Source organism: Pteronotus mesoamericanus, unplaced genomic scaffold (assembly GCF_021234165.1).
Source record: "Pteronotus mesoamericanus isolate MK-2021 breed Mesoamerican mustached bat unplaced genomic scaffold, CSHL_Meso_final scaffold_31, whole genome shotgun sequence".
Taxonomy (NCBI): domain Eukaryota; kingdom Metazoa; phylum Chordata; class Mammalia; order Chiroptera; family Mormoopidae; genus Pteronotus; species Pteronotus mesoamericanus.
In genome coordinates, this window is record NW_026555312.1 from 5,611,557 (window position 1) to 5,638,240 (window position 26,684).

The 26,684-nt window shown below is 35.1% G+C and overlaps 1 protein-coding gene across 1 annotated transcript in view; it reads left to right on the forward strand.

Moving 5' to 3' along the window:
• The first annotated feature begins 252 nt into the window (after positions 1-252).
• CCDC18 (coiled-coil domain containing 18) overlaps positions 253-26,684 on the forward strand; it is a 100,371-nt gene continuing 73,939 nt past the window's right edge. The window contains exons 1-11 of the mRNA XM_054592183.1: positions 253-409; positions 877-1,051; positions 6,365-6,526; positions 6,924-7,030; positions 8,434-8,562; positions 16,183-16,279; positions 17,687-17,808; positions 18,692-18,983; positions 21,410-21,534; positions 22,353-22,513; positions 25,494-25,717. Of these exons, the coding sequence (XP_054448158.1) occupies positions 276-409; positions 877-1,051; positions 6,365-6,526; positions 6,924-7,030; positions 8,434-8,562; positions 16,183-16,279; positions 17,687-17,808; positions 18,692-18,983; positions 21,410-21,534; positions 22,353-22,513; positions 25,494-25,717 (1,728 nt within the window). The 5' untranslated portion in view covers positions 253-275. The remainder of the gene's footprint in view (positions 410-876; positions 1,052-6,364; positions 6,527-6,923; positions 7,031-8,433; positions 8,563-16,182; positions 16,280-17,686; positions 17,809-18,691; positions 18,984-21,409; positions 21,535-22,352; positions 22,514-25,493; positions 25,718-26,684) is intronic.

Here is a 26,684-nt window from a genome sequence, read left to right on the forward strand (position 1 = left end):
TGGAAATAGTAAATGTGCTCAGAAAAGGGGAACTATAATAACTAGACCCTAACTATGATGAAAAAATGATTCATTGAAATTCTGTAGAACTTTCCATTGTGGCTTTACACTTGGAGAGAAGTTAACTGTTTTTTGTTGTTGTTTAAACCACCATTAAAGTTTCTACAACATTTGAAATAGAAGAATAATGAGTTAAACTCTATTAGTGTGAGAGTATTTAGACATCACAGGTTCTTTCCAGCAAAGGACTAGAAATTCATTTCTTTTTTGCAGAAATGGAACCTAACTCATCAATCTACTGTAAGAAAGACAATGAAGAAGAAAGTTTGCTTGCAAATGTTGCTTCCTTAAGACATGAACTGAAGATAACAGAATGGAGTTTGCAGAGTTTAGGAGAAGAGTTATCCAGGTATTTAAGGAAAATCACAGAATTCAGAGTATGACTTTAATTTTTGAATGTAAAATTTATGAATTGTGTCTAATATGTCTCTAGAATAGGAAATAATGCTTATAATTTTGAATATAACTCAGTTTAGGAAAAAATAGAAATATTAGAGGATCATTTACATATTAAGAAAACACCTTATAGATATAAAAACTCAATATGAAATATATATTTTGGGCTTTATTTATCTGTTCGTGTGACTGCTTTTTTGAAACTTAAGTAGTTCTAGCATAGAAGCTCTAGAAATATGTAGATTGTTAGCTTAAAATTAATTATGGTTTATTTAAAGTTTAGTTGCAGCATTGCCCTAAATTCATAAGTGTTAATCTGATTTCCAGCAGCATTTCAGATGCTTTTTTTATTTCATGTATAGAAATTTGGATTGAATTCATAAACTAAGAACTAAAATGAATTTTTTCTTTTTTCTCTAGTGTTAGTCCAAGTGAAAATTCCGATTATGCCTCTAATCCCTCAAGGTCTGAAAGGCTGATTCTGGAAGATCTTTCTCAGCCTAGCCATCTTGGACTTTTGAATTACTCACCTTATAAAAAAGTTTGTAAAATACCCAGTAGCAGCACTGATTTTCAGAAACAACCAAGAGATAAGGTTATTGTTTTTAGACCTTTATACTTAAAAGTGATTTAGTTTTTGACCTACTTAAAATACTTTTTCTTTGAGTTTTTTTCTTTAAACGCCTTATACATGTTTTACATAGTCTTTTACTACAATGCTCAAGACTTGTGAATTTAAATTTAAATATAATGATTCTTGTTTCATCTTAAAAAGAAAGTAATTAATTTGGTGTATTATATTTTTGAACTTCTATATTTATTGCTTTTTGAAATTAAATGTCTTATTTTCTCAAATAAATTATAACCCCCTTGATTTTAGCACTATACCATGCACATAATAGGCAATCAGTTATTAAGTGGTTAAAATATACTTACTGTTTAACCTGGGTCAGGGTGTTATGTGATAGCATTGCATTTATTCTTCTTTTATTATACCTAAATTTTGTGGATGATCTTAGCTATATCTTCTCTGCTCTGGAACTTATGCTCTTTCTTCCTCTTTCTTACTTAATCATGTTACCTACCTCCCAGTGTTTACCCTTCTTTCTTACTCAACCCTTTTATCTCCCTTTCCACACTTTATACTGTTCTTTATTACCCCACTGTCAGCACAAATATATATGAATGACTGCATATGCACATCATGATCTTTTTTGATAAATATTTGCTCTTACCATTTCAGAAAGCCAATAAGTGAGAGGTTTTCTTTATGTAAGGAAGCTGCTTAATAAAATTATATGACTGAGCCTACATTTTGGAAAATAATTTCAAATTTCATGTCTACAAAGCTTATGTTATTCTGGGAAATTTGATCTCTATCCTAATTCAGATAGCTGATTATTTTTCCATCATATTTATGCCTTAGTTGAAATCATTTTGTTTTACCTAAGTAAAATCAAAAGACCAATGACAAATTGGAGGGGGAAAAAATTGGTAATGTCTATTAAAGACTAAGGGCCAACCTCTTTAATATGTAAAGAGCTCCTAAAAAGAAGAAAAGATCAACAACGCAATAGAAAAATAGGCAAAAGACATATATGGAAAAGGAAATTAGAACAATCTTCAAACAAATAAAAAGATGTTCAGTCTCCCTCATAATAAGAGAAATTCACAATGAAACACTACTTAGGTATCATTTCTTACCTAACAGATTGTTAAACATCCAGATGTTTGATATTGTTTTGTTGGTAGAATTTGAGAGAAATAGGTACTCTTATATAATACATTGCTGGTAGGAATGCAAAACCATACAATGAATATGGAGAGACATTTGTTAACATTTGCCAAAGTCACCAGTGTTTTATCCTTGGCTGGTAGATCCCATTCCTAGAAAATTACCCTACAGGTACATGTGCATAAGTACAAAATGAGGCATTGTTTCTCTGAACAGATTGGAAATAGCTCTCAAGTATTCAATAATGGGGAATCGGTTGAGTAAACATGCAATGGACACTGCAGCTAATGAAAAAAATAAAGAATCCCTGAGTTGATTTTGGAGAGATTGTTAGGATATATTGTTTAATCAAAAAGTGCTAAAGATAGAACGATATACAGTCATCCCTTGGAATCCTTGGGGGATTAGTTTCAGGATACTCTGCAGATACCAAAATCTGCAGGTGCTCATATAAAATGGTATAGCCTTTGCATATAACCTATGCACATCCATATAATTGAAATCATTTCTAGATTATTTATAATACCTAATACAATGTAAGTGCTGGGCAAACAATTGTATAGGAAAGGACAAAAAAATGTCTACATGTTCAATATAAACACAAACATTGTAGGCCTAACATAACTAACATAGTACATGTTAGCAAACAGGTAACGTTTTTTCCAAATATATGTATATATATTTAGTTTATATTTTTTTGATTATTGACTTATGCTATTACAGTTGTCCCAATATTTACCCCTTTGCCTCCCTCCACCCAGCTCCCCTGCCTTCCCTTAGGCAATCCCCATACCATTGTTCATGTCCATGGGTCATACGTATAAGTTCTTTGGCTATTCCATTTCCTATAATGTACTTTACATCCCCTTGGCTATTCTGTAACTACCTATTTGTACCTCTTAATCCCCTCACCTCTGCCCATTCTCCTTCACCAACTCCTGTCTGGCAACCATCAAAACGTTTTCCATGTCCATGATTCTATCTCTATTATTGTTTGCTTAGCTTGCTCTTTTGATTCAATTGCTGATAGATATGTACTTATTGCTATTTTATTGTTCATAGTTTTGATCTTTTTCTTAAATAAGTCTCTTTAACCTTTCATATAATAATGGTTTGGTGATGATGAACTCCTTCAGTTTTTTCTTGTCTGGGAAGCTCTTTATCTGCCCTTTGATTCTAAATGATATCTCTGCTGGGTAGAGCAACCTTGGCTGTAGGTCTCTGCTTTTCATGACTCTGAATATTTCTTGCCACCCTTTCTAGCCAACAGTTTCTTTCGAAAAATCAGCTGACAGTCTCATGGGAATCTCCTTTCTCAGTAACTAACTTCTTTTTTTCTTGCTGCTTTTAAGATTCTCTCTTTAACTTCTGGCATTTTAATCATGATGTGTCTTGGAGTAGGCCTCTTTGTATCCATCTTGTTTGGGCCTCTCTGAGCTTCCTGGACTTGCACGTCCATTTCCATCACCAAATTAGGCAAGTTTTCTTTCATTACTTTTTTTCAAATAGATTTCCAATTCCTTGCTCTTTTTCTTCTCCTTCTGGAACCCCTATGACATGAAGGTTGGATATCTTGAAGTTGTCCCAGAGGCTGCTTACACTATCCTCTTTTTTTTTTTTTGGATTCTCTTTTTTTCTTGTCCTTATTGATTGGTTTTTGTATGTTCCAAATTATTGATTTGATTCTTTGCTTCATCCACTCTACTATTGTTTCCCTTTACATTGTTCTTTATTTCAATTAATGAATCCTTCATTTATGACTGGATCTTTTTTATGCTGTTGAAGTCCTCCCGAGTTCCTTGAACATCCTTATAACCAGTATTTTGAGCTCTGTATCAGATAGATTGCTCATTTTTGTTTAGTTCTTTTTCTGGAGTTTTTATCTGTTCTTTCATTTGGGCCATGTTTCTTTTTCTCCTCATTTTGGCAGCCTCCCTGTGTTTGTTTCTATGTATTGGGTGGAGATGCTTTGACTCTGTATCTTGGTAGTGTGGCTTAATTTAGTAGGTGTCCTATAGGGTCCAGTGGCTCACACACTTCCCTACCACCCAAGCTGCATACTTGAAATGCATCATCTTTGTGGGCTGAGTACACACCCTCCTTTTATAGTTGAGCCTTGATTTCTGTTGGCAGGTCAATGTGAGGGCTTTTTCAAGCTAGTCAGCTACAAAGACTGGCTGTGACCACTGACCACCAATCTTTGCCATCTGTGGAGGATCAGCTGTGCAGGGGTAGGGTGGTAGTGCTCTGACATGGTCTGTAAGTGTCCACTGTCTGTATTTGCCCTGGGGTTTCCTGGGTGGTTGAGGCCAAGTTCTGCCCAGGGCTACCCTACATGACCTATTAAGCAATCTGAGATGGCCGCTACTTGTGCTGAGCTTGGAGATTCCCAGGAGAAGCTAAGCTGTGAACCTAGGCTGGCTGCTGCTACGGCTGGTCCTGGGGCCACTTAGAGGTAAGGGGTTCGGGGCTAGGAGGCTCACTGAGCCTGGATGTTGCTTGTTTGATAGGATTTGGGAAGTTGTGAAGTGTGAGCCAAGACCAGCCATTCATATGGAAAAGTCACGGTTAACACTTTGGGTGCGCTGGTTAATTAGGTGGGACAGAGTCTCAGGGGATCTCCAGGGCAGGGCAAACAGTGTTAGCCAGATGGTTGGAGTCTCAGATATGGCACTCGCCTACCAGGTCTGTGGCTCTGCTGGGGGTGGTGGTGGGGGTTGGTGGTAGTACAGAAAGGGGACAGTGGCCTCTTGTCTTTTTGTCTGAGAGAAAGCTGTCCTCCTGTTCTCCCCTTGCTGCCAGACACTTCAGCTCCTCCCTGTATGCCACTGGTGCCTTTCAAGCTGCTACCTCAGTGCAGGAACTCAGAGGGAGTGAGTCTGTTTAAGTCCGTGTGTGGGTTCTTTAAGAGGAGCTGCTTGTGACTAAAGAAGTTTATTCCCTCTACTCACTCTCTGCTTGATTTTGTAGGTAGGAGTTATGGGGACTTCTCTTCCTGGCATTGGAACCCTGGGTTGGGGTCCTGGCTAGGGGCTGAGACTTCTTACTCCTGAGATCTCTCTCCTGAGATCTCTCTCATGAATTTTTATCCACCACGCATGGGTGTGGCACCAGCCCATTCTTCATCTCTACCACTCCTACCAGTCTGGATGGATGTGGTTTCTTTAATCCGTAATTGTTAGACTTCCATTCAATTGGATTTTTGATGGTTCTGGGTGATGGTGGTTCTATATTTTAGTTGAAATTTTTATGTGTTTGTTTGAGGAGGTGAGCCATGTTTACCAAAGCTGCCATCTAGACCAAAAACCCTTTTCCAGTATTTTTGATTCATGGTTCATTGACTCCTGGGTATGGAAATGGTATATATGGAGGGCTGACTGTATATAGTGTGCTAGTTTTTGCATTAGGCAGTGAGGGCATGGTTAATTTGTATTGCTTGTTTGTGCATGTGGAAACACTAGAAGGCTAGATTTAATTAAGACTCTAATAATTCCTATATAAGGTGTTTCCTCCTTTTTGCTGTATGAGTGGTGGTAAAAATTTATAAATGAGAAACTTATAAGACTGGTTATGTAACTATTAAAGATGGGAATGAGACTTCTTTGTGTACTTTTTATTTTATATAGTTTTGACTTTGAACTGCATAAAAATACTGTTCAAAATAATTTAATCAAGTTTTGAAAACTTCAACCCTTATGAAAATTTAAAAAAATAATTGTAAAATATTTATATATTCAAGAGTGTAATATAAATATGTATACTGTTCAAAGAATATTTTATCTAATATTCATTTTATTGTTGGTGGACATTGGGGTCATTTCCATTCACTGTCTCTTATGGACAATGTAGCTATGAATATTTGTGTATCTTCAGGTGCAAAAATACAAGTTTCTGTCAGATTTTTACCAAGAAGTAAAATTGTTGAGTCTCAGCATGTTCAGCTTACTGGGTAACACTAAAAACTTTTCCAGAATTCCAAGTCATGCTTATTTATGTACATATCCACTAGCAGTGGCAGATAGAGTACTAAATTTTCCACATCTCCTCACCAACCCTCACTAAATATCTTAACTCATTTTTTGAGCTACTTAGATGATTGTTCATCATTTTCCATTAATTACATGTAATGCTTAATGAACCAATCAAAATTGATTGTTGTTTTGCATTTTTCAGATACCTTTTCCATCATCTACCCCCTTGGATCAGGAGATCAAAAGTCTTCGAGAGAAACTTAATAAGCTTAGGCAACAGAATGCCTGTTTGGTGTCACAGAATCATTCTCTAATGACTAAAATAGAATCTGTCCACTTTGAATTAACACAGTCAAAAGCAAAAGTATGTTTCTTGAAGTGGTGACTTTGCCAAGAGAAAATCATTATAATCGCATAAAGACTTATAATTGGAAAAATATTCCTTGCATTGCTTTGAAGTGTTATGTTTAATTTTTGTTATGATAATATAGTATCAATATGTTATGGGATCAATTTTGTATAAATTTAGTATCTGATAATGAGTCAGGGAAACATATCTGTGTATTTAGATAAGTCAGAACTTCTTAAAATCTTAAGATTATCAATTTATGTGTTTTTTTTATACAAAGGAAATAAAAATTTTTTATCTCTTTAAAATAATATTTGTTGAAAATTTCTTTTAAAAAAGAAAACTTTAAAAATAGAAAAAAGAACAGGCAGAAATATCAATTCCACCATATAGTCTCTCTTGTTTGTTTTAGTTATCTATGCTTGAATCTGCACAACAACAGGCAGCCAACGTGCCAATCTTAGAAGAACAGATTATAAATTTGGAAGCAGAAGTTTCAGCCCAAGATAAAGTTTTGAGGTAAATACAATTTTTATAGGTTTAAAATTTTTATTTTCTGCTTCTGCTTTTTGATGTATCTTGTTACATCTTGTTCTCTGCCCCAATAAATCTGTAGTGGGCTATTAGAATGTTTTCAATCTGTGTTTAGTCCGTCATAGCTCTTCTTGGCTACAGGAGGCATGCAGTGTATGGGGACTGAAAAAAGACTAAATCTAAACTTAGATGCTTATTTACATGTTTTTATTAAATATGAACTAGTTCATTTCCTGCCCTACATAGTACTATGTATCCAGCACTTCAGTGGGAGTTCAAGAAATAAAATGCAAGGAATCAGACAATTTATAGTTTATCCTCTTTTGCTTTGAAATGAGAAATATATATATATTAAATAGCATGTTACTCCATTTTAGCGACTCACAAAATGTGATTCTGAGACCAGCAGTGTTAGCATCATTTAAGAACTTGTTAGATATGCAAATTTCAGGTCCTGTCACATACTTACTGAATCACAAACTGTGAGAGGTGGGACCCAGAAATATTTTTTTAAAAAAGATTTTGTTTATTTATTTTTAGAGAGAGGGGAAGGGAGGGAGAAAGAGAGGGAAAGAAACATTGATGTGAGAAACATTGATTGGCTACCTTTCACACGGGCCCTCAAATGGGGAGGCGGGATGGGGACCGAATCTGCAACCTAAGTATGTGCCCTGCCCCGGAATAGAACTGGCAACCCTTTGCTCTATACCCAACCAGCTGAGCCACACTGGTCAGGGAAAAATCTTACGCTTTAAAAAGTCCTGCAGATGATTCAGATGTATACTAAAGTTGTCTTTCATGACCATCAGAATTTTGTGATTTTCTTTGTAATACATATTTTATGTTTAGTCCTAAGTATTGTATATTTTGGGTTGTGAGTTCTTGTTTTGTTCATTGGTAGTATATGGGAAGGCTACTGCTTTTCTGTAATATAATTGTTTTGTAGTTAAGACTATTTGTCATACTTTTTTACTGTCTAACAATTTTTAATTTGATTTTCTTGGATTTTCCAGGTAAAGAATTTTGTCTTTTTCATTTATTTATACTTATTATATTTTCATTCTTGCTTTTCTGCAACTGTCAGGAAAAAAATTGTTGGATGTAGTGGTGATAACAGTCATTCTTATCTAGTCCCTAAACTATATTGTAATGCTTTTTGTTTCTGACTATGAAATAGGATGTAAGCTATATATTTATAATTTGATGGAAGTATTCTTTTATTCCTTATTAAAACTCTTAAGCTGGTAAATGATAAGTATGCCTTTTTCTCTGTTTAAATATTCATTTCTCTTAACTCAGTGGTTTAACAGAATTCCTAATGTTGAACTATTTGTGCTTACTGGCATAATCTCTTTAATAATCTATAGAAAATATCCTTTATTTTATAGAGAGGCAGAAGATAAATTAGAGCAGAGTCAGAAAATGGTGATTGAAAAGGAACAAAGTTTGCAGAAGTCCCAAGAGGAATGTATAAAGTTGAAGGTGGACTTACTTGAACAAAGTAAACAAGGAAAGAGGTATGTGTTTTTAAAGGCATTTATTTTTTTTGTAAGGGAAAAAAGAATATATTACCTATTTAAAATTCTAGCTAAGTTTTGAAGTGAGAACTTTGAAGAAATTTAACAGTAAAATGACTTTATTTTCTTTTTCATCTATTTTAATTTTTTTTCTATTAAAATGTTAATGTGTGCATTTTATGTTATTGGCATTCTTGATTGAGATTAATTCCTATTAGCCTGATATAACAATGTAATGATATTTATTTCTGAAATTAAGTTGCATGACTTACATAAAATTCATGAGACAGTGTTTTTGGGGCTTCCAGCCTTCCTTAGGGAATATATATGTAATGTAAAAATATATATTTTATTTAAACCATATCTTTTTTATAGATACTTTCTGCTAGATATTTTAAAATTTTTTAAATTTATTATTTTAGTGTTCACATACAGTTGTCTCCATTTTCCCACCACCAGTTTCCCCTGCCCCACCCACCCCCTAAACCATATCTTAAGATAAAGTTTTTTAGGTGGGCAGACCCAGAAACTACTAACTATGATTGTCAATTAACTTTTAAACTAATATTTTAAATGTTTTAGTTTAAATTAATGAGACTTTACAGTATGATAATGTGATTATAAAAGCCTTTACATGGAGTAAAATCATAATCTGTATTATATTTTACAATAAAAATATTTTAAAAATTTATACTGTGATATATATATAAGGTTACAAAGAAAATAAATTTTGAAAAGTTGTCATAAATAGGTTAAATATTTGCATTTGCACTTAAACTTCTAAAAACTTCTTGCAACTCATCTGTAAGTCATTTTTCATTAAAATTGTTTTGGAAGAATATGCCATCAGTATTTGGTTAGTGTATTTTCAGTTACAATATTTATTTGTTAGGCAATATCACTTACTGGTAATGATTGGGATTTAGAGTCAAATAGCTAGATTTTACTTCTCAGTGGCTTTGTTACCATGGGCAAATGATCTCACCTTCCTGAATCTCATTTTGATTATCTATTGAATCAAGATGACTAGTAAACAACTTCTGGTCAAGATGGAGGTGTAGGTAGACATGATTTGCCTCCTTGCGCAACCACGAAACGAATTACAACTAAATCTCAGAACAAATAGCACCAAGAACTGTCAGAAGATTGAACTGTATGGAAGTTTGACAGCCAAGGATTTAAAGAAGCCACATTCATCCAGATGAGTAGGAGAGGCAGAGACGCGGAGACTGGGCAGAGAGGCAAGGAGATGCAGTGTGGCTCAGAGAGATGGTGGCGGCAGTGGAATGGGCACAGGTGGTCCCACGTTAATGTGTGGTGGATAAAAATCAGGAGGGATACCTTGGGAGTGAGTGATCCCAGCCCCAGGCCAGATCGCACAGCCCAGGGTTCCAACACCAGTAAGATAAATCCCCATAACTTCTGGCTGTAAATACCAGTGGGGTTGGGGAGGTGGGAGAAACTGCTGGATTTTCAGAAACCTTGCATAAAGGGCCTGCACAGCCTTAAAATGTACGCAAACCCACCCATTCTGGGACTGAACACCAGGGCAACAGCTGGAAGGGCGCCAGTGGAATCCAGGGAGTGGGTGAAATGACTGGAAACAGGGTGAGTGCCAGGCATACCTACAGAAGCCAGGCAGCGGCACAGGGCTCTCTCCAAGCCCTCCCCATGTACAGAACCATTAAGTGGTGAAGCAGGTTGATGCACCCTGGCAATTACCTTAGGCTCTGCCCCACACAATTTACTGGTGCCTTTTTGACAATAGGCCATGCTACTAAGGGAGTCAAAGCAGTTCTGCCTAATACACAGAAACAAGCACAGGGAGGTTGCCAAATTGAGACAAAGAAATATGGCCCAAATGAAAGAACAGAACAAAACCCCAGAAAAAGAACTAAATGAAATGGAGAGAGCCAGCCTATCAGATACAGAGTTCAAAACACTGGTGATCAAGAGGCTTACAGAACTCATTGAGTACGGAAAAATAAAGGAAGAAATGAATGTTACACTGAGTGAAGTAAAGAGAAATCTACAGAGAACTAACAGTGAAGGGAAGGAAGCTGGGATCGAAATCAACATTTCAGAACCTAAGGAAGAAATACACATTCAACCAGAACAGAAAAAAGAACCAAGAATTCAAAAAACAAGGGAAGCATCCTGGATTGCCTGGAAGTCTGTTTCCTTTACCAGATTGGGATAGTTCTCCTTCATTAAAATAAGTTTTCAATTTCTTGCTCTTCCTCCTCTTCTGGCACCCCTATGATTTGGATGCTGGAATGTTTAAAGTTGTCCTAGAGGTTCCTAAGCCCCTCCTCATTTTTTTGAATTCTTGTTTCTTCATTCTGTTCTGGTTAAATGTTGATCTCTTCCTTCTGCACCAAATCGTTAATTGGGTCCCAGTTTCCTTCCCTTCATTGTTGGTTCCCTGTATATTTTTCTTTTACTTTGCATAACCTTCACTTTTTCCTCCATTTTGTGACCATACTCAACTATTTTTATGAGCATCCTGATTACCAGTGTTTTGAACTGTGCATCTCATAGGTTGGCTAGCTCCACAGTGCTTAGTTCAACTTTTGGAGCTTTGATCTGATCTTTCATTTGGGCCATATTTGTCTCAGCGCTCCTGTTACATTGTAAGGGGCAGAGCCTTAGGTGTTCACCAGAGCGGGCAACCCAGGTAACTGCATTATGATGCTGTATGTGCAAGAGGAGTTCAAGAGGGAACAGTGATGCTTGTTTGGCTCTCAGCCTGCTTTCGGTCACTCCCACTGCTACCCGAAGCAAATTGGACCCTCCTGGTGTTGATTCGCAGGTGGGTGGGTTTGTGTATGTTCTAGGACCCTGTGGGTCTCTCCAATGAACTCTCCTGTGAGATTGGGTGTTTTACCCGCTGCCACACCCGCCACAGGTTTTTGCAGCCAAAGGTTTTTAGGCTTTCTTTTCCTGCACTGGAACCCCGGATTGTGTGGTCTGTCTCATTCTCCAGCTGTTCCTTCTGGTTTATCCACACAGAGGTGTGGGACCGTCCAGTCTGCCAGGTGCTTCCTTGCTGCGTGTCCTCTCTGCCCTGGCTGCCCATCTCCTACCCTCCTACCAATCTGGATGAATGTTTTTTCTTTAACCCCTTGGTTGTCGGACTTCCATACAGTTTGATTTTCTGGCAGTTCTGGTTATTTTTTTGTTTTTAAATTTGTTGTTTTCCTTCTTTTGGTTGTGCGAGGAGGCAGAATGTACCTACCTAAGCCTCCATCTTGGCCAGACGTCTGTTTAAGTAAAACTTAAGGAGGAAGCTATAAAATTCTAAACTTACATGTATCTAATAATCTAGTCCCAGTATACATAAAGAAAATAACAAAATTTAAGTAGAAATGAACAAATCTTATACAGGGAATTACACATTTTCTAGGGATTGTTAGAGTAAACAACAACAAAAAGTAAGAAGTTGAAGAATTGAATGACAATAATCTTGATTTAATGGATGTTTATATGTTTCAGATTAAGAAGGCTAAAGAAACATGATAGCTAAAAGCAGTGTGTAGTTCTGGATCAGAAGAAAAAAATTCTGTAAAAAACATTAATGGAATAATTGATGAAACTTACATGAAGTATAATTAGATAATAGTATATTAATTTTATTTTTAATTTATTTTAAAAAATCTTCACCCAAGGATATGTTTATTGATTTTAGAGAGACAGGAAGGAAGAGGGGGAGGGAGAGGAACATCAATGTGAGAGAGAAACATCGATTGGCTGCTTCTTGTATGTGCCCCAATTGGGGATTGACCTCACAACCTAGGTATTTGCCCCGACCGGGAATCAAACTCGCAGCCTTTAGGTGTATGGGACAATGCTCCAACCAACTGAGCCACCTGGCCAAGGCAGTATTATATCAATTTTAGATTTCTTGAATTTGAGAGTTGTGTTACGGTTGTATGAGGCAGTGTCCATGTTCTGAGGAGATAGGTGCTAAAGTTCTGTAGGGATTGAAGGTTAGTAATTATTTTAGAATGTAGTTCAGTGCAAAAAACAAACAAACAAAAAAACAAGGCTTAAGTGAGAGACAAAGCAGTTGTGGCAAAATGTTAAAAATTGGTGACTTTGTTCAGAGTATACTGCTTTGAACGTTTTAAAACAAAAAATTCAAAAAAATGATGCTGGAAGAATTGATTTTAAAAATTAAATTAGATCCCTGCCTTATACTATACCTGCACATTTAAAAATATTCCAGATGGATTAAAGACCCAGTTGTGAAAAGGAAAACTTGTAGAGAAAATATAGGGGGATAGTTTCCAGTATGTCTCATGGTAGAGAAGAATGTATTTAATGAAACTCAGACAGCATAAATATTATAGGAAAAGATTGGTAAATTTTAAGTCCATTAAATTAAAAACTTTCTGTCCTGCAAAACACATTATTTAAGAAGTGAAAAGGACAAGACAGGTACTTAGGGAAATACTGATAGATAATCTAATTCACAAAGATGAGTATCCAGGATTGATAAAGAACCTCTGACAAATCAATAAGAGAAAAGGGGGGAAATCCAGTAATAAAAGACAAAGGTAAAACAGGTAAAGGACAGGATACCCAATAAAACTTATAAAATTGCTCAACCTCACCATGATCAAAAATGCCCATCAAAACTTCATTGAGGTTGTAAAACTGTAATTATCTCACACTATTAGATTGGCAAAAGTTAGCATTTGCTATGTTTTACTAAGTGCTTTAAGAGTATAATTAATTTATTCCTCAAACAATCATATAACATCAATAATATCCTCATTTTACAGATGAGGAAACTGAATTAGAAGTAGAGATTACACAGGAGGTGGTAGAGATAGAATTTGAATTCAGAAACTGTGGCTGTAGGACCCCATTGGATTGAATGCCATGCCAGAGGTAGAAGTGCAAAGTATTAAGTAAAGAGATTGTGGAAAGAGGTTACACTCACTGTAATGTGTGAAATTTTGGGCAGGTTATTTAACTTCTTAGGGCCTTATTTTTGACACTTTATTATGAATTGTTGGGAGGCTTAAACGAGTTATTATTTTAGTTCTCTAAGCATAGGTGAGGGTATGGTACAAGAGCAATTCTCATATGTTTCTGGTTGGGAGTGTAATTGGTACAGCTGTTCTACTAATTTTTTAAAAGAGATTTAGTAAAATTGAAGGTGTACCTACATAGTACCTTCAGTTTTGAAATACCTTTTGGAAAATATCTAGCAATTGAGCCCCTAGTTATTTATCTTAAAGGTAACTCTCAGACATATTGCCAGGAAGCTATGCACTGTGATGTTCACTGCAGTATTGTTTGTATTACTGGAAAAAACATCAATGTCTATCAATTGACAAATGGATAAATAAATTACAGTATTTTATTTTATTTTTTATTTTTATTTTTTAATTAATTTATTTTTCCAAATACATTTGTCTCTGCCTTCCCCCCACCACTTTCTCCTGCCCCCTCCCCCTCTTCCTCCCTCAATCCTTCCCCACTTTGGTTTTGTCCATGAGTCCTTGCTATATGTTCCTTGACTTGCCCCTTCCCTTCCTTTTCCCCCCGCCTACCCCTCCCTCCTTCCCTCTTGTCTCTGTTGGTTTCTTTTCCTTTTAGTGTTGCTGGTCTTATTTTCCTTGCATCTTTGTTTTATTGGTTAGGTTCTGCTTAAAGGTGAAATCATATGGTATTTGTCTTTCGCCTCCTGGCTTATTTCGCTTAGCATAATGCTCTCTAGTTCCATCCATGCTGTTACAAAGTTTAGTAGTTCTTTTTTTCTTTTTGCTGCATAGTATTCCATTGTGTAAATGTACCATAATTTTTTAATCCAGTCATCTACTGATGGGTATTTAGGTTGCTTCCAACACTTGGGTATTGTAAATTGTGCTGCTACAAACATTGGGGTGCATAAATTACAGTATTTTAATACCATGGAATATTATATAATAGATTTTTAAAAAAGAATTATAGTCACATAAGTAAACATAGATAGGTCTTAAATGATACTGAACAAAGAAAATTGGCAGTAGGATACAGTGTACTACCGTTTATAGAAAGTACAAAAACATGAAAAAAGACTATGATATTTTATTAAATGCAAAATGACACAGATTTTAAGGTACAGTATTATTTTAGTAATCACTAAGAAAAAAAAATCACCATGAAACTGAGATACCATGAATTGTAAAAATACATATCAATTTTAGAGATGTTAAAAATGTAGAAACCATCTGCCTCTTAGAATAAATGAATTATGAGGTACTATTTATGGGTTTGGATTAACATATGCATATACAAAATATTTGGTAATTTTAAAAAAAGTGATACTGTTAGGGTTACCTTTGGGGAAGAAGTCAAGGGAATGGGATTTAAAAAAGATTCACAGGAACCTTAACTCTGTAATATCTATAATGTTTTATTTGCTTAAAATAAAAGTCTACATGAAGCAAAAATAGCAGGGTTAAGATTCATTAAAGTTGGGTTAAAAGTAACCAACTTTATATCCATTCTGTCCTGTGTGGTTGAAATATGCCATGATTTTTTTTTTTTAATTGGTGCTGAAGAGGAAAAGGTAAGTATAAAGTGAATAAGTCTGGCTTGAAAGGAAGGATTACAGAGGAAAGCACAATATCTGTGTGGGTTTTGTTTCTTTAAGTGAGAAATACAGGTATCCTTTGCTCTCTGAATTCTAGCTTTGCAAATTAAGAAATAGAATATGTTCTCTTAGATTTTCAGGTAAACCCCTTATCATTTAACTCTTTCTATTTTTTATCTGAAACTTTGGAACCAAATAGATATCTCCAATATCCACAGTTCCTAGCCAAATTTAAGAACCACATATTCAGGAAATAAGGGTTACTTTCACTTGAGTTTGTAAGCCAGTAGAGAAGATACACAGAAGATACAAATAGAGTAATTTCCTGAAAGGAAAGAGCTAAGATCCAGAGTATAGATAAAGGAATTTACCTTGGATGAGAGAAGAGTCACTAAACTTCCCTTACACTGGAAAGGATTTGATAATAATGAGTTTAAATATAGAAAACTTTTAGATGTGGATATGAAATTGATCGAGTTGTAGCCGATAACCTCAATTCAGTATGAGAAGTATAGGATGAAAGGTCAGGGTCAACTAAAAGGTGAGGCACCATGGTTGGGCTTAACACAGTACTTGGTAGTGGTTGGATTTTGTTCAGATTTTTATATCTTATGTTAATAGAAGTTACTGTTTTTTTGGAATACCTTTTTGAATATTTATGTGACCTTTGTAAAGGTCACAGGATTTACTGAGTATTTTTAATATAAAGGCTCCTTCCCTTATATGTCTTTTCAGGACTGAAGAAAAATATTGCCAACACGTAAGAATGTATGTGTGTTTTAAAATTTATGTTTATAAATATTTTGTTATGTTTTAGTTTTCGTATTGCTCTCTTACAGTGAGGAAATTATTGTAGTCTAATCTTCATTCTTTATTTTGCAATTTAAGGCTAAATTACTCTTTTTTTAGTACAGAGAAATCTGTTTCTTTTTAATATAGGCCCTAAAATTAAATATAGATTACTTTGGAACCTAACTATTCAAACACAGATCACTCTTTGCTTTTTAAATTTATCTGTTTTTAAATTTTAGAGCTGAACGACAGAGGAATGAAGCACTATATAATGCTGAAGAACTAAGTAAAGCTTTCCAACATTATAAAGAAAAAGTGGCTGAAAAGCTGGAAAAGGTAAGGGGCAATTGTACAAATTCAGTGTCTTGTATTACTGTCCATATTCTAAAAATGAAGATAGACATAAATAGAATATATTTATTTGTGATTAAAGCAGGGAGTAATTTTTATGATCTCATAATAAAATCATTGAAATAAAGAATTTATAAGTATTAGGATGTTCACAATCTTTTTATAATAAGCAGAAACTTTTTTATTCAAAGAGAGAAAAGAGTGGAGGCAAGAGAAGAAACAAATATGGAGGAAGATGGGGTGAGTGAGCAGAAGTTACAGCTATAGAAATAGAAGCAGGAAATTTGTTCCCATCACCTTAGTGAAAGTGAAGGCAGGGTAGATTATGTAGCCTTCAATTAATCTTCCTGGACCTACCACCCTGAGAGGGGCTCACTTTTGCCTCTCAAAGGGAAGATTCCCGAACAGATTCTTCATAATAATATAGTGGTTCTATTACATTCATTTACCATCTTCAGGTAATACCACATGAGAATAAAATCTGTTTGGAGGAAAGCCACATGTTGTATATTCAATTGAGCTCAGAAGAGTGGTTTGGTCAGCAGATATGGATATGAGAGACTTCCATCTTGAGATAATAATTGAAACAGAGGGAGTTAATGAGTCTGATTAAAGAAAGGTAGAAGTGTACAAGAAAGAAATGTTGTTATTAAAATTTAAGAAATCAAGATCCTATTTAATACCAAAATCTTAAGTGTTAATTAATCAGATTACTGTTTTGAAAGCCTAGGAGAAGTTCCCTGTAGGAATGAAATATAGAAGGGATTTTTAATAAGATAATCTGTAGGGGGAAGTAGAATAACTTGGGGGTATCCTTGAGGACAGGGAGGACTTGATAGAGGAATGAGAGGGAAATGTAAGAGATGATTTTATTTTTCATACCTCTCTTTAGGATTATCAATTTCAAACTGTTCAGCAGAGCCCTGTAGTTAGGTAGATGTAACAAAGGAAGTGAGGCAGATTTGCCTACTCTTCCACTCCCACCGTTCCATGCTAGGTGCTTGGCTTTTGTTTTATATTTTGGACTGTGATTTCAGTGGGAGCATTTTGTGGCTAAATTTTCAAAAACTACTTCTTTGGAACATTTGCACTAAAGTTAGTCTTTACTAACTCCATACAGAGCTCCTGAGTGAGTTGCTTGCTTTGTTCATGTGAGGCCAGACTTACTTGCTATTGCTGCTCTGTCACAGGCTCTTAACCATTTCTGAATAGGCAGTAGAATCCCACTCTGTTCAGGAAATTCACTTTGTTCCCTTTACTTTATGGTTGGGGACTTAAATGGGTGGAATACCTATTCCGCTCTCCTGCTAATTTCTAAAAGCATTTCTTTTTAGTTTGAAAAATCTAAAACCTATGACAATATTAGTATGCCCACTTAAATTATTGTTTTAGGTTCAAGCTGAAGAAGAAATATTAGAGAAAAATCTAATTAACTGTGAAAAAGAAAATAAAAGGCTACAGGAAAAGTGTGGTCTACATAAAAGTGACCTTGAAATTCTGAAAGAGAAATTAAGGTACAGTATCCTGTTGTAGAAAAAGGATTTTTGTGTGGAAATGAAGAAAAAACTGAAACATTTCCTAATAGAGCATTTTGTATATTATAATTGTGGCCTTAAATTATGTAGAAAGTTGGGGTTCATGACAATTTGTTTTCTAGGTATAATAAAGGATTTTAAATGAATAAAGTGTATGTTGATGTTAATATACTGGTAAATATAATCAACATTTGTCCTTCGCATATGTTTAGAGAAAATTAACACCAACATAATGTCCTTAGTGTGACAGCATTAGCTAGCTGGTAAAATATGTATGCTTCAAATCATGAAGAATCACTTAGTTCAACCTTCTTACTTAAGAGACCTTAAAAATGTGAAAAAGGGAACTGATGAAATACAAATAGCAGTTCTAAAGATTGGATTGTTCTAATGTTTGTCATGTTTTTATAGGTATATATATTTGAAAATATTAATGTCTAGTAATCTGTTAATGGCCTATTGAGTTGTGGCTGGTACTTCATGATTTTTCCTTATATGATCTAAAACTTTCTTAATGCTGCCAAATGTGTCAGGATTTTGGAGTTAGATCTCCTGTTTTACGCTTTTAAAAAAGGAACAGAAATGCTTCAAAGATAGTTAGATTATCCTTCCCTACTACTTACTGTGGGACACTGGGCAAGTTTCATAAGCTTTCTGTGCCTCAGCTTTCTTATCTGTAAATAGGGAGTTGCTAACTATCTAAAATTGTGAGTGCCTGGCATGCAGAAGGCAGGCACATGGCAAATATGAGCAGGTGTTATTATTTCAGAAATAAACTTTAAAATACTTTAGAAGTGAGATTAACTAAATGATTATTGCAAATGAATACATATTTTCACTTTTGTGCTTTTTTTCTTTATAGGCAGTTAAAAGAAGAAAATAACAATGGAAAAGAAAAATTAAGAATCATGGCAGTGAAAAATTCAGAAGTCATGGCACAACTTACTGAATCTAGACAAATTATTTTGAAGCTAGAGAGTGAGTTAGAGGACAAAGATAAAATACTTAGAGAAAAATTTTCTCTAATGAATGAAAATCGAGAATTAAAGGTCCGTATTGCAACACAGAATGAGCGAATGGATGTATGTCAGCAAGAAATAGAAAGTTCAAGGGTGGAACTGAGACGTTTGGATAAAATTATGTCCCAGTTACCAGTAAGTATGTGTAAAAAGAAAAATGTTCCTGAAGTACTTTATAAGAAACCATCATTTTGTAGTTGCTTTATTAGCTTCACTTTTTTTCTTACATGTCTGTCCTTTCAGACATCAATTTCTTTTCTATCTAAACCCTATTTTTTTTTGTACTTAACTTTCTGGTGTTTCAGCCTTTCTCAATTTCTCACATGCTGTGTATAAGAATGGCACGTAATTTTTTTTAAAAAACAGCTTTTTTGAAGTAACATTTATATACTGCAAAATTTACCCATTTTAAGTGTGCTGTTCAATGACTTTTTAGTAAATTTACAAGTTTTAGAACAGCGAACACCATCCAGTTTTCAAACATTTGTTTCATCCCCAGAAGATCCCTTGTGTCCATTTATAATTAGTTTCTGTACCCACCTTCACTATGAGGGAACCACTAATCTACTTTCTGCATCTAGAGATTTGTCTGTTTTTGGACATTTCACATAAATTAAATTTTACAATATATGGTCTTTTCCATCTTGTCTTTTGCATTCTTAGTGCTTTTGAAGGTTGTTCTTTGTGACGTATATCAGTATTTCATTTCTTTTTTTGTTGGCTATTATTCCATTGTGTGGATATACCACATTTTATTCACCAATAGATGGACATTTGAATTGTTTCTACTTTTGGACTACTATGAATAATGCTGCAGTTAACATTAGCATATAGCTCTTTGTGTGGATGTTTTCATTTCTCTTGAGTTGGAATAGAATTGCTGGGTCATATAGCAATTTTATGCGAAACTGCTTTTCAGTGTGTCTGCACCATTTTACATCCTTACCAGCAACACATGAGAGGTCCTATTTCTCCACATCCTTGCCAACATTTGTTATTTTTTGTCTTTTTTTGAATATTTTATTTATTTATTTTTAGAGAGAGAGGAAAGGAGGGAGAAAGAGAGGGAAAGAAACACTGATGTGTGAGAGAAACATTGAGCGGCTGCCTCTCACATGCCCCCACTTGGGGACCTGGCCCGCAACCCAGGCATGCACCTTGACTGGGAATCAAACTGGCAAATCCCTTGACAGGCTGGTGCTCGATCCACTGAGCCACAAAAGCCAGGGCTATTGTTTGTCTTTTTGATTCTATCCGTCTTGGTGTGTATGAAATGGTATCACATTGTGGTTTAAATTTGCATTTCCCAAATGACTAATAATGTCGAGCAACTTTTCATGTACTTACTGATGGTACAGAACATTAAAATCTTTTTAGATGTAGCCAGCCACTTTTTCTCTCTGGGTTATATATGTATATGATCATATTTATAAGTGAGATCAGGAAGAAGGTATACGTGTGTGAGAAATTTGTTTCTGCTAGGTGTAAAATAAAGGTGAGATCAGGAGAAAGCTACAGATAAATGTGTTGTGGTTGATAAATATGTATGGATTACCAATTTTAAATTTCATGGAATTATAAATCTGAGAGGGACCTTAGAAATCATTTGATTCAATACTGTCATTTTATTGGTGAAGAAATGTAGACCCAAGAAGTGAATAATTTGTAGCAGAATTTTAAATTGGTGATTCTTGGTTCCCAGCCCTTTGCTATTTCCACTTTCCAACGATGCTGATTACTGATTTTTAGTGCACAAGCTTGCTTTTGAAATCTGATAGTAATTACATGCAGATAGCATTCATTTTAAATTGATGTTTTCATTTTACTCAATGTCAAGTACTACTTGATATGTGATTCTGAAGGTGTGTGGTAATATATGATTGATCCTGTGTTTCATGCAGTGCTAAGAATAACATGGTTTGGAAATGTGAGGCTTTTTTCATTTCTAGAGAGTGTGATTTGGTTATAGTTTGAAGGCAGTGGTCATTAGTGCTTACCTTGCCCCTTTTTACAACTAATTTAAAAATTCTGTGTTATTCAAGCATTCAGAAAAGCACAAGAGATCAATGTAGCATAACACTTGCCTAAGTCCAGATAACATTTTCCAATATCAACTTCAGAATTTTTTCGCATAAAACCTTACAGGTAATGAGGCCTCTTTATATACCTATCAGATCCGGTTTTCTCTGTGTCTCCTCAGAGGTAGTCACTGTTTTGAAATTATGTGTACTCTTCTTATCCATATTTTAAATATTGCCACATACATATAGATCTAGAAAAAAATATAGTTTAGTGCATATATAAAAATAATACTTGTGCCACTGTTGTTTTTCACTCAGTTTTATGTTATGTGATGTCTCCATAATGATTTATGTAAATGCAGGTTTATTTAACTATTGTGTTTTACTCATTATCTTTCTGTTTCATAATATATACAGTTTCTTATTGATGTACATTAGGTTGTTTGTATTAAGGTCACACAATATTTCAGACTTGGAGTTCGGAATAAAAAATTACATCATAGGTAATATAAATTTATATGTTTGTTTTTAAACTTACAGTTAAAAAGAGAAATGTTTGGTTTTAAATCATCTCTTTTTAAGCACCAGATGAGTAATTTGCCAAACAAGGAAGACAATTACATTGGCTGTTGTGAGGCAAATAAAATGATGATTTCGGAATTAAGGTATGGTTTTCAGGTTCTGAAGTTGTAGCAAAAACGTCTTAAAAATATAGTAATTAAATTAAGGTCTTTATTTAAAATGTTGAAAAATATACAGAAAGTCCAGAGAGTATTATAACAAATAGCTGTGTTTTCACAACTAAGAATTGATTCTTAACATTTTGTAATATTTTTTTCAAGTCTTTTTCCTTAAATAGAAAATAAAACATTACAGAATGAATGATACATGTTGATTCTTACCACTAGTCCCGTTCTTCTCCTTAGTATCTACCACCATGAACTGGATACATATTCTTCAATCCATTTTGTATATGTTCATACTCACAAAAAGTACACTATATGTTTGTATTGTTTGTAAGTTTTCTTTTTTACTCAGCATCATTTTAAAATTCATGTTGAAGTAAGTAGAGTGATTGATTAATGCATAGATTAGTGTGGTTAGTTTAGTTTTTATAGCTGTGTAGGAGTCTATCCTATAACTGTGTCACAATTTATTTGTTTATTCCTTTATTGACATTTACCGGGTTTCTTGTTTCCATCTATTACAAACAGTGCTGTAAAGTACATACTTATACAAGCTAAATACAATATGGGTGAGTTTCTCTATAGTGTATATTCCTAAAAGTAAAAACCTGAGTTATAGAGTGGGTACATTTTCAATTTTACTAGGTATTACCAAGTTTGTAAAGTAGCTGAACCAGTGTACAGTCCAATCAGTTACATAAAAGAGTTTGCATATCCTGCCCAATAGTTGACCAATAATAGAGTTTTAAAATTTTTACTACTTTCTAATATTTTCTGACTTCTTTTCTCTGTGCTAGAATTAAGCTTGCAATAAAAGAGGCAGAAATTCAAAAGCTTCAGGCAAATCTGACTGCGAATCAGTTATCACAGAGTCTTATTTCTCGTAACGACGACAAAGAAAGTGGCAAAGTAAATAGTTTAGAAACAGAACCTGTAAAACTAAGAGGTAGTCAAGTAGGTGAGTATATTTTATTGAATTTTTTAAATAAATTATGGTCAAGAATTCTTTATGATAGTTTAAAAAAAATAACTGGATTACCAACTGGTTTCTGTTATTGAACATGTTAATTAGTAGTTATGGGTTGATGAGACAGCGAAAATTATTTCAAAATTCTTAAACTTTTCATCATTCCTTAAAAATGTACTTTATCGAAGTAAAATTTCCTTTCAATAAAATGCACCCAATAAAGAAACATTTGATACGTTTTGTCACATGTTTGTTTTTCATGTTTATGCCCTTTTACCATCACCACAATTAATGCTTTACACTTCCCAGTTTACTTTGCATTTAATTTTCTCTTTTTTTTTCAACTTATCTTAAAGTGAAAGCTTAGATTATTGATTTTAAACTACTAATATAAGCATTTAAGGATATACACTTCCTTTTAGGTAATATGTTAGCCGCATCCCACTAATTTTTATATATTATGATTGTTTTTATTTTTATTTTAGGTTCTGTTGATAATTATGAGTTTGTTGTCCTTTTACTGTTCATAGTTGTGATCTTCTTTTTCTTAGATAAGTTCCTTTATCATTTCATGTAATAAGGACTTGGTGATGATGAACACCTTTAACTTGACCTTAACTGGGAAGCACTTTATCTGCCTTTCCATTCTAAATGATAGCTTTGCTGTAGAGAGTAATCTTGGATGTAGGTCCTTGCTTTTCATGACTTTGAATACTTCTTTTCCTCCTCTTTTTGAATACAAAGGTTCTTTTGAGAAATCAGCTCATAGTCTTAGGGGAACTCCTTTGTAGGTAACTGTCTCTTATTTTCTTGCTGCTTTTAAAATTCTCTCCTTGTTTTCAATCTTTGGCAGTTTAATTATGATGTGTCTTGGTGTGTCCCTCCTTGGGTCCAACTTGTTTGGGACTTTCTGAGCTTCCTTGAGTTGTATGTTTGTTTCCTTCACCAGATTGGGGAAGTTTTCTTTCATTATTTTTTCAAGTAATTTTTCAATTTCTTTCTCTCCTCTTCTCCTTCTGGCACTCCTATGATTTGGATGTTGGAATGCTTAAAGTTGTCTTAGAGGATCCTAACCCTCTCCTCATGTTTTTGTATTCTTGTCTCTTCATTCTGTAACGGTTGAATATTTACTCCTTCCTTGTGTTCCAAATCATTGATTTGAGTCCTGGTTTCCTTCCCTTCCCTCTTGTTTCCCTGTATATTTTTCTTTATTTCACCTTACATGGCCTTCACTTCTTCCTTTATTTTGTGTCTGTACTGAGTCATTTCCGTGAGTGTCCTGATTACCAGTGTTTTGAACTCTGCATCTGATAGGTTGACTATCTCCTTGTCGCTTAGTTTTTTTCCTGGAGTTTTGATATGTTCTTTCATTTGGGCCATATTTCTTTGTCTTGCTGCACCTGTTATGTTGTAAGGGGCAGAGCTTTAGGTATTCGCCAGGGCAGGGCAACCCACTTGGCTGCATTGTGGTGCAATATGTCGGCGAGGGGTCAGAGAAGGAGCAATGCGGCTTACTTGACTCTCGCTAGCTTTCAGTCACTTCCCTTGCTTCCTACAAGTGAGTTGTGCCCTTCTGGTGCTGATTCCCCAGGTGGGTGGTCTTGTGTGCATTCTAGGACCCGTGAGCCCCTCCAATGGATTCTCCTGTGAGACTGGCAATTTCTCCCACCACCGCAACCTCCATAGGTTTTTACAGCCAGAAGTTTTGAAGCTTTCTTTCCCAGTGTTGGAACCCTGAGTTGCGCAGTCTGTCTTGTTCCCCAGTTGTTCCTCCCATTTTATCCACACATGAATGTGGGACCACCTGCTTCTCCAACTGCCGCCTCACCATGTGTCCTCTCCACCCTGGCTGTCTGTCTCCGCCACTCCTATGAGACTGGATGAATGTTTCATCTTTTACTCCTGGGTTGTCAGACTTCCATACAGCTCTATTTTCTGGCAGTTCTGGTTGTTTTCTGTTTTTAAATTGGTTGTTATCCTTTTGGTTATAGGAAGAACCAAAGTGTATCTACCTATGCTTCCATCTTGGTCGTAAGCTCCACTATATTTAAATATTCTTAATGATCTCAAGTTATACAAAACAAATTTTTTTGCCCTTACTGGAGGACATTATTTTTTTCATTGCTTCTATAGAGAAAGGAAGGGAGAGAGGGAGAGAGAGACAGACATGGATGTGATAAGGAAGCATCAGTTGCTTCCTGAACATGCCCAGGGATTGTACTCACCCGGACCAGGGATCAGGGATCAAGGATTGAACCCATAACCTAGGTATGTGCCCTGACTGGGAATCGAACCCGCAACTTTTTGGCTACGGGACAACGCTCCAACCAACTGAGCCATACCAGCCAGGGCTCCAAAATGAATTTTATAATTAATTTCATTTTAAGGAGACTGGACACGGTTTTTTGTTTTAACAATTTTTTAAAAATATTTTATTTATTTATTTTCAGAGAAAGGGAAAGGGCAGGAGAAAGAGAGGGAGAGAAACCTTGATGAGTGAGAGAAACATCAGTTAGTTGCCTCTCACATGCCCCCAGATGGGGACCTGGGCTATAACCGAGGCATGTGCCCAGACTGAGAATCACACCAGTGACCTTTTGTTTGCCAGCTGGTGCTGAATCCACTGAGCCACACCAGCCAGGCTGCATTTTTTATTTTTAACAATGATTTCTATCCAAGATATGGGATTTTTAAAGTTAGAGAAGGACTATTTCTGGTACAAAGGAATAGTTTTTCTAGTTTGAAGGAAGAGTCTAGAAAAGTGATTCAGAAGAACTTATTCCCACTTTGTACATTTAGTATAGAAAGTAACTTACTTTCCATGTTCCTTCATTATACTTAATGTATGTCTCATTCTCCATTCCCTTAACTATTCTTTAGATCAGAAACTAAACTTAATGATGAAACTTAACATTGTAATAGGATTTTTTCTTGAAGTTTATTCAGAACAATTTTCCTTTATTTTTACTAGCAGAAAGTATAAAAGAGCAAAGTCAACATACTGTTAACAAGCAATATGAAAGAGAAAGGCAAAAACTTGCTTCTGGAATAGAAGACCTACGTACTAAGTTGATGCAAATAGAAGCTGAGAATTCTGATTTGAAAGTTAACATGGCACACAGAACTAGTCAGTTTCAGCTGATTCAAGAAGAACTGCTAGAGAAAGCTGCAAACTCTAGCAAACTTGAAAGTGAAGTAAGCTTGAATTAATTTTATATTTACTACATTTTCATACAACAAAATAGATGTGTAGGGTTTTATTTAAAATGGTATGTTTAAGCCTGGTTTTACACATTAAAAATTTTTTTTAAACATTTTTTTTTTAGGTGGCGGGAAGGGAGGGAGAGAAGGAGAGAAACATTGATCAGTTGCCTCTAGTAGGTTCAGACCGGGAACCAAACCCACAGTACAGACATGTCCCCTGAACTGGAATTGAACCTGTGACATTTGGTCTGCAGAACAAAGCCGAACCAACGGAGCCACACTGGCTATGGCAATTATAAATTCTTTTAAATTTATATTTGGAAACCTTTGCATTTTAACCTCAGTTATATGTAGGAAAATACACTCTAGGCTGCTAAAAGATCTATTTTGTGGAACTTACACTGTGCTGTACTTTATTATTTCTTCAAATTTAATACAGGTTATACACATGTACAAGTAAAATTATTTGGATTATGCAATTGGAAGAATAGCAGTGGTAATAGAGGATTTCAAATTTTAGCAAACAGCAGAACCACCTGAGAAGCCTGTTAAACATGCACTATTCTCGATCTTACCCTAGTGATTTCGATTCAGCAGATACTGAGTATGCTATGTATTACATTATGAAAAGGGGATAATGTGTTTTGTGAATATCTGATCTTCATTGCCTCTGAAGACAGATCAAGGATGCCTCATTAGATAATTGTGGACCCAGATCACATGTGTATGTTATACTCAACCTTCAAACCAGAGGCTGCAGCTATCTAGAGGGATACTTTTTAAATGTCTGAATTCTCATCTTTTATGTATATTTCTTCATTGATTTTAGAGAGAGGGAAACGAAGAGAGAGATAGAAACACTGATCTTGCTGTTCCACTTATTTATGCCTTCATTGGTTGATTCTTGTATGTCCCCTGACCTGGACTGAACCCACAATGTTGGCTTATTGAGATGGTG